Source organism: Camelina sativa, chromosome 11 (genome assembly GCF_000633955.1).
Source record: "Camelina sativa cultivar DH55 chromosome 11, Cs, whole genome shotgun sequence".
Taxonomy (NCBI): Eukaryota; Viridiplantae; Streptophyta; class Magnoliopsida; order Brassicales; family Brassicaceae; genus Camelina; species Camelina sativa.
The window spans coordinates 6,836,439-6,845,323 of NC_025695.1; the positions used below are offsets into that span (position 1 = coordinate 6,836,439).

General features: G+C 36.3%; 2 protein-coding genes and 1 pseudogene across 3 annotated transcripts in view; 1 reads left to right on the forward strand and 2 right to left on the reverse strand.

Annotated features, from left to right (window-relative positions):
* The window catches only part of LOC104722041 (receptor-like protein kinase 5), a 4,612-nt gene extending 3,178 nt beyond the window's left edge, over positions 1–1,434 (reverse strand). The window contains exon 1 of the mRNA XM_010440143.2: positions 610–1,434. Coding sequence (XP_010438445.1) covers positions 610–1,320 — 711 coding nt within the window. The 5' untranslated portion in view covers positions 1,321–1,434. The remainder of the gene's footprint in view (positions 1–609) is intronic.
* LOC104722043 lies at positions 3,045–3,881 on the forward strand. 2 transcript variants are annotated; one of them, XM_010440144.1, is made up of 3 exons: positions 3,175–3,252; positions 3,353–3,465; positions 3,556–3,881. In XM_010440144.1, the coding sequence occupies exons 1-3, from the start codon at positions 3,175–3,177 to the stop codon at positions 3,860–3,862; spliced, it is 498 nt and encodes a 165-aa protein (XP_010438446.1). In that variant the 3' UTR covers positions 3,863–3,881. The 2 variants fall into 2 exon arrangements, with proteins under 2 accessions (XP_019088547.1, XP_010438446.1); XM_019233002.1 differs by having other exon boundaries at positions 3,045–3,465; positions 3,551–3,881.
* LOC104722042 lies at positions 3,944–4,743 on the reverse strand (annotated as a pseudogene).

Below are 8,885 nucleotides of genomic sequence, written 5' to 3' on the forward strand. Positions count from 1 at the left end.
TCCGGTGAATGAGTTCTCAGAGAGTTCGAGTAGTGACAAGCAAGGCAATCCCCAGAACTCGTCAGGTACGTGACCAGAGAGCTTGTTGTTACTTAATCGAACCCGAGTCAAGCTTTTGCATTTTCCAAGACTTTGCGAGATTTCTCCGGCGAACGAGTTGTCTATTAGAATCAGATACTCAAGCTTCCCTCCGCCGCAGAGATTCGCCGGTATGTCGCCGGAGAATTGATTGTATGAGAGGTCTATGTACTGTAACGGCGAGTCAGCGCCGAGTTGACTCGGTAACGTTCCGGTGAGTCTGTTGTTGAAGAGTTTGAGTTCGTACAAGGTTTTGGAGCGAGTTATGCTCTCCGGTAAAGGACCTTCGAGCATGTTCTCGAAGAGGTTGAGTGACTCGAGGTTTAACAGATTCAAGCCGTCGGGTATCTTCCCTCTCAGCATGTTCGTCGACGCGTCGAATCTTTTTAGCGACGTCATGTTACCCATAGATTCCGGTAACTCGCCTGAGAATGAGTTGTTGAATAGTTCGATCTGCTCGACGGTGTTTAGCTCTGTGATCCAACTTGGGATTGATCCGGTGAGTTTATTGAATGTCAAATCCAAGTTAACCAAACGAGTCAATTTTGATAGAGCTGGAGGTACCGGACCGATGAGGTTGCAGCCGGCGAGCCAGAGGATTTGAAGCTTTTTAAGGTTTCCGAGTTGACTCGGGATGAGACTCGGAGAAAACAGATTGTAAGCGAGTTTGAGTTCTTTGAGAGTCGAGACGTTACCGAGTGTGGGAGGGATTGTACCGGAGAGGAGATTACCGGCGAGGGTTAAAGATTCGAGCTTTTGAAACTCTCCGAAGGTAGCCGGAATCGTGTCTGATAAGTTGTTACCGGAGATATCGAGGAACTTGAGGTTCGGGAGATTGAAAGGAAGTGACTTTGGGATGGATCCGACCAAGAGATTCTCAGACAAATCGAGATGTTCGAGATTACGACACGCCGTGAAGTCATCGCCGGAGAGAGAACCGTTGATGGAGTTGTCGTAGAGAGAGAGGAAGGTTAGGGAAGGAAGAGTGCAGATGATGGATGGGAAAGGACCGACGAGCAAGAAGCTGGAGAGATTGACGGAGACGACGGATGACAAGGCGTCGTCACACTTGACGCCGTTCCATTTACACGGCGTGACGTCGTTGTTGGACCATGAAGAAAGGGACTGGGCTGGGTCGGATAAGCCCAGTTTGGCTTGCCGGAGAATGGTGGCATCTTGGTTTAGAGATAGACTTAGATACGTAGAGGAGAGACATAGAAGGAGAAGAAGACAATAAAACATTTTTTTGGGTTAAAAATGTTATTGTTCTTTCATGTTTTTGGATTTGGGAATAAAAACGATATTATGGGATTGATAATTATAAGGATTTGTAGAAGCAAAGAGAGAAATGAACACTATGACAAGACGACATGTGTGAGATATAATTTACAGTAAATAAGTGTTATTGTTCACTTGAAAAGAAAGAAACAATGGTCACTCTCCAAGTCAACTGAAATGCTATGGTCAACATGATGGAGAAACATGGGCAATGTGATGCTGGATCTATCTTGACTTTTCGAGTTTGCAACTTTGCATAGACTCTTCTGGATTGAATTAATGTTATGAGTGCACAGCTCTATGTATGTGTGAAGTGACGAGGATCTACTGTGTGCTTTTTTTTCTTTTCTGTTGAACGTTTATTATAATATCCTATGATTTTACTGTATATCGATCTATAAAATTTGTTAAACAGAAAACCTAAACACCTACGATCCCACCCTAGATTGAAAATGGACAAACTTTTGTTTTCTATAGTGATGCTTCTTCATATACGTTTGTAAAGCTGCGTGCGTGTGTGTATGTATGTAGACAAGGTCAAATTTGGTTGGTCGGGAGAACATGATCCAACAGTAGATTTTGTTAGATTACTTTCATTTCAAATAGAAAAAGCAACAATCACACTTTTGATTTGAAATTAAAAAAAACTACGAGATTTAAGGGGGGAGAAAGAGAGAAAATGATGGATCTTGTCTTTAATCTGTGATCGAATATCACGAGTTTTGGCGATGGTACAACGCACTACAATAATGATGTGACCTTAATCCAATAATGTTCTGAAGAGTCTTGGTCTTCCAACGATAATTACCACCACTCTCCCTAGTTTGCATTCCCGTTACGTCTCCTCAACTCTAAGTACTTTGCCTTTTTTAATAGCTTTGGAGTTTGCACCTTTGGTTCTGTTATTTTCACATAACGTTATTCTCTTAAGTTCTGTTATTTTGTTGAAGCTTAATTGTTAACTAATTTTAATATCACGTAAAAAAAAGTCATAGTACGTGATATTTTAATATCGTTTAAAAAACCCATGCTTCATATCATCGTATGGTTTGGGTGTATAGTATATGTGAGCAGTGAGATAGAGGATAATAAAGTATTCGTTTTTGAATAGTTATAAGCATATACATCCAAGTGAGTTGCACAGGTCCATTTCACAACCGATAACGTCATTGGGCCGAAGAATAAATTCGTGCATAGACCAATTTAATACAATTTCTTTATGGACCATCCATTCTAGACAGATCATAATTAAGCCACGTCTTTGAAGAGCACGAAACTAGATTATTTCGTATTTTTGGGCTTTTCGATTTTAGGACCACTGAATTATTTTTCTATTTCAAGAAGGGCAAAGTGATTACTTGATAACCAATGTATTCTATTTTATTTTCAGGTAGTTTGATAGACTTTTTGGTTCGTGTAAATTATATGAAATCTCTGTAAATTTTTTATCACATCAACATCATAAAAGTATATATGTCTTCATCGTTTTATACTAAGGAAACGGTTAGTTAAATCCTTTCTGTTACGAAAACCCATATATTTCTTGTTTCGTTACTTAAATAATGACTTGGTTTTTACGTTTTTTTTATTGCTAATCCTGACCTGCAACAGAAACATAAAAATGGAAGAACAGAATATCAACCTTGAAACCTGAACAAATTAAACAACTCAAACGGAAGCATCCACAAAAAAAAAAAAAGAAAGAAATCGAAACCCATAAAATCTTGTGCAATTCTTTCAAATCAGAATAACCATATCATAGAGACAAAACGAAACAGAGATTATATCGAATTTGAAGAACCAAAAAAAAGACCAGTGATGGAGGAGACAAAGCAGTCGTTGATAGCATCCTTGCCGGCTGCACCAAGAAAACCGAAGTCGAAAGCACAGAAAGTTGTGAGGAAAACATTCAAAGGAACTGCTCAATTGTCAAATCTACTCCCCACCGGTTCGGTCATGAGTTTTCAAATAATGTGTCCGGTCCTAACCCATCAAGGTCAGTGTCCCACCATCACCAGTCGCTGGCTCACCTGCTTCCTCGTCTTCGTATGCGCCATCTCTTGCTTCATCTTTTCCTTTACCGACTCCATCAGAGACCCAAACCGCAAGGTATAATATACATATTTGTTGTCATCACATTTACATACCATGCATCCATAACATTCATATGACATATCAGAACTCAATGTTGTAGGTTAGGTACGGACTGGCGACATGGACAGGGCTATATGTGGTGGATGGATCGATTACTCTAACGGAGGAGGAGAAGGAAAAGTATAAGCTAAAGACTCTTGATTTTGTGCACGCAATCATGTCAATGCTAGTTTTCTTCGCAATCTCCATGTTTGATCAGAACGTAACCCATTGTTTATTCCCTGTTCCTTCCGCGGAAACCAGGGAGATCCTTACCAGTTTGCCTTTTGTCATTGGTGTAATTTGTGGTGGCTTCTTCCTCGCGTTCCCCACACGCCGTCATGGCATCGGATCTCCCCTCACCAAAGAGTAAATTTCATACTCTAGACAAAAAAGGCTTTTAAAAGTTTTTGTGATCTTCAATTTTTGTTTCTAAATGACATGTAACAGAATCTTTAAAGAACTATTCTTTTTTTTAATAAAAGACTTGTTTAACAACACAAAATTAATCCAAGAGGGAGAGAATTCCCTATAAATCGTATATAACCAAATTATCCCAATCTCCACAAATCACAAGACATAAGCTTTAATCATCACCCAAGAAGCTTCTTAAACCCAGCTTTCTGTTCTGCAGTCAATCTAGCTGGAAACTTGATATTGAACTTGATCCTCAAGTTCCCTTTCTTTGTCTGATCTTTCTGAAGTGGCATTCCCTCTTTAGGAACCACCTCTTCATACTCTGGATGGATCACGTTGGTGACAGGGACAGCAAGCGTACGACCATCAAGGGTCGTTATGTTTGCGGTGTAGCCTGTTAAGGCATCAGCTAGTGATATCTTCTGTGTGACAATCAGATCGTTGCCCTCACGAGTAAACACCGGATGAGGTTTCTCGTCGATGATGAATACAAGATCCGCTGGAATCACACCCGGATGCTCATTTCCTTTCTCTGGGAATGTGATCTTTGTGCCTTTCTTCCACCCTGGTTTCACTCCAATCGTTAGAATCTCTTCCACTTGCATTGCCTTGCTGCATTTCGTAGAAGAAGACAGAATTAGATACTGTCAAGAAAATAACTAAGGCCACCTCAAATCAAACAGGTAATAAAGCAGGGGAAGTTTATATAAAGCATTGATCAATCCCTCTCAAATCCATTCTGGAATGCAATAGATAATGTTACAGAAACTGTAAAGCTTGATTATTTTGTTTCATATATGTTCATACTTGGGAGGTTACTTTGCAAGTGTGATAGGATTGGTATCTGAGTTTGATCACATTTTTCTCCACCATTAATTCTGCTTCTTAATTAGTTGTTTTTGTTTTTTATTCCTTTTTCTTTTGTGATTCTTTTTTTTTTTTTCGTATTTCAAACATTTTGATTCGTAATTGTTGTTGTATTCCGTGTTCTTTTTGTCGTTTATTTCTCATAAAACAATATACATATATGTGTGCATTAGCAATGGCATCTCTATAATTAAAGCCTTCACCACTAATAAAACCTTATCAGGTAATTCAAATGTTTGGAAATAATGAAACCGTAAACGTTGGATTCTCTTAGTCAACAAGAGTTGATCTTCTTTATTTGTCCCTTGCTTCTGCCTTCTACAATAATAAGTTCCATTCTTCAAGATCCATTGACCAGTCAAATTTCGATATTGTTTAGCTTTATTTAGGTAAATCACATCTCATAGTTTTAAACCAAACAATTTAGGTTTTCTTCTGATAAAGAAAGATGCTCAACTCGTGAAAATATTATTATTAACGGGCCTAAAAGCATTCTGAGTTTTGAGCGAGCCCATTACTTTTGTTGTCAATATTTTCTGTTTTTACTGTTTGGATTATTTGGTTCATAGCATTCAACACAAAAATTACCTAAAAAAACTATATGACATTCTAATGGCTAAAAATGTTACAGAATAATCAATCATAATGTGCGGTAATGATACTACTAGTTGAAGTATTAGTCATGAAACTAATGCTGGTTAGTATTAAACATGTTGTTTTTTAAGTTTAAAAGCTAATCGTTGTTGCGTTGATAGTACTAACATAATCAAGGAAGTACCACTATAAATATTTTACTATCATTATCATAATTATTCAACTTGTTACCCTTCAAAACGATGATGTCACATAACATCATCAAAAGACATAATCCTTTTAAAACAAATATAATGAAATATAAAATCTAAATTTAACGATTTAGATTTGTGTAAACAAACATGAAAACGATATAAATATATATAATGCAAGACATGGATATTGGATACTATCATAGTATCATTCAACATATTTTAAAATGGAAACGAAATATTTTAATTGGCAAATTTTACTGTTAAAATGCTTTTCTAATATCGAAAGTTTTTTTGTTTTTGTTTTCAAAACCTTCTACATCAGCGAAAAGGTTTGCTTCAACCAATCAAACCGGCGGATCAACCTGAATTTAGAAACAGCGTCCATCTGGATATACCAGCCATGAGCCACCTGCCACCTGACACACACATGGCACCTCACTCGACCTCTTTGTGTTTCTCAAAAACGCTCTGGTTCACTCATCTCCCACCTCTTCCTCTCTTCTCCTCCTCAGCCACCTCTCTTCCGCCCTCCCGTTAGTTCACTAGGTCACTCTTATTTTCTCAGTTTCCGAGCATATCAATTGTTTTATATTCTCTCTTTTACCTCTGCTTTTACCGAGTTTCTAATTGGTTTAGTATCAAGTCTATTAGAATGTCTTCTTCTTCCTCCCCCATCGATTATGTTCCTTCTTCCCTAGATAATGCTAACGTCGTGAGTTTTTTTATAAGCCTCATCTGTGAATGATTCTCGTGATTGGGTTATTATATATTAGCTAGTTAATATAAAGTAGGCAACCAAATAACATATGTATTCAATAGTTAAAAGATACGATTATGCTGATAATATGCTAGTGACCATTATTTGGTTCATAGCATTCAGCACAAAATTACCCAATTACCCAAAAAACTATATGACATTCTAATGGCTAAAAATGTTACATAATAATCAATCATAATGTGCGGTAATGATACTACTAGTTGTAGTATTAGTCATGAAACTAATGCTGGTTAGCATTAAACATGTTGCTTTTTTAGTTTAAAAGCTAATCAACACAACAATATTGTCAATCAATAATCACGACAAAATCCTAATCCTTTTGATCCGCTATATATATTTTCCCATTAGTAAAAAAGAAGAACACATTATACTAGAATGATAACACGACAAAATTTGATTTTACGCTTCTTTCTCTATTTTAGATCTTCAAGGCATATTTTATTTTATAGATTTTGTTATTATTTGATGATTAGTTTTAAATACGTAATTAAAATAAATTTGTGAGCTAGCAATTTCTTTTATATTTTATTATCATTACTTGAATAAGATATCAAATTGAATGGTAAATATGTTTGTTACCTTATAAAATCATACATTTAATTTTTTTGAATGATTGTTTAAATTCAGAATTTATGTAGAACAATTACACCAAAATTAAGGGCATTTGCTCTTATAACAGTTAACAAAATTTCTGTAAAACACTTAGTTTCTATAGAAAAAAATTCAAATATAGATAGAAGTAATAATTGTTTTAATTAATTATTTAATATCAATGACACGATTGTAAATAGGTTATAACTCCGTAATTTATTTGCTAAACGTCATATAGAAGTTTGCAATCTTGTCTTCAATTTCCTAATCACGATGATCTTGTGGTAGGTCTCTAAAGAGGGCAATTCACCATTTACCTATATCATAGTTGACAAACAAACGTGAGTGATTTTTCTCTGATATTGGTTGTGAATTTGAGGACCTGTTTTATTTTGTAAATATTTACATAGGAGTGATGTTGACTTCTTTGTGTCATGTCTATTAGTTAAGTATTCAAGGAAAATTTAACCTGCCAGCTATAAACCGAAATGGAACTTGTATGGCTTGTAATTGATTTGTCTGCATATATCATCAGATCTTCTTCAATGGTTATGTTTTTTAGGAAAACCCGAACTTGTATTCACACGCCAGGAGACCCACCCATGTTACCAGCTGACCTTTCTCAATCTAGTATGTTATCAGCTCTAGACGAGCAAACATTGTATACTTTGATGTAAGATTACACAATGATCGCAAAAGAGGTAAGCATGCATCTTTAGGCTTCACAAGTTTCTTGATTTCCCTCAAGCAGACCAAAAACAAGGATTTATTAGTCATGCAAATAGTAAATTGATTTGTAAGAGTAGTCGTCACTAAGTTCATGATGTTTGAGGATTTCACAAGATTATCTCTTTTATTTTTTTGTCTACAAAAACATAATATGCCACACAACCTACATGTTCATTTCCTCCTGTGCTTGTTGCTCTTATCCAGAGCAGGCAGCTCGCAAGAAGATACATATTCTAGTTGATGCATAGAAGAAAAGAGATGGATTAGATGCTCTCTTGCAATTCGCCGATTACGTTGTCTGCACAGCAAAATTCCCTCAGGCAAGGTAATCTGAATCACGTAAACAAAAAAAAAAAAAATTGGTGTAATCAGAACTACAACTAACTAGTACACGAACCCATAGAAGAAATTAAAATTGGTCGTAACAAAACCCCAATCTACATGTGAATAAAACAGTTCGGGACTAATTAAATAGTTATACTCCCTACTAAAAACTTTCTAGTCCTTGTGATATAATTAAGGCCTACGAGAAGAGTAATACGATATGTTCCTTACATCATCGACTGAGATGAATTTAAGTTCCTCCTTCAGACAGCTCACGGAAGCTCGAATCTTTTCACATCTCTCGATCTGCTCTTCCCACATCTGAAATATTGTCTCGATCTGCTCTTCCAACTTCTGTACCTTGGAAGCTAACTCAATTTCAATTTTCTTGATAAACTCTTCCCGCATGATCATTCGAGAGCCAGAGTTTTCGCCACCAGACGAGAAGAGAGCCATGATCGCTTCAGCCACCGCGGTGTACCTCTCACTACCCATTCGAGAACCATTGTTTTCGCGAGAGACGATTGACGATCTAGATACGACGGCTTTATGTAGGGTTTGGTATCTAACACTTTAAATACCTCTAGGTTTGAGGTTATTAATTGGCTAAAAATGTAAACGGACTATTGATTGATGCATATTTATCATGCATGTGTTATTAAATTAACAAAACCAGAGAACTATATGACATTCTAATGGCTAAAAATGTAAACGGACTATTGATTGATGCTTATGTATCATGCATGTGTTATTAAATTTAGCAAACCAAAGATCATCACTCAGTATTATAAATAGATCAAGAAACATAACACATCAGTGTAGAGATTTAAATAAAACTATAAAAGAAATTGTTCTAAATATAGCAGTCAAACACACACACAAAAAAAAAAAAAAAAAAAAAA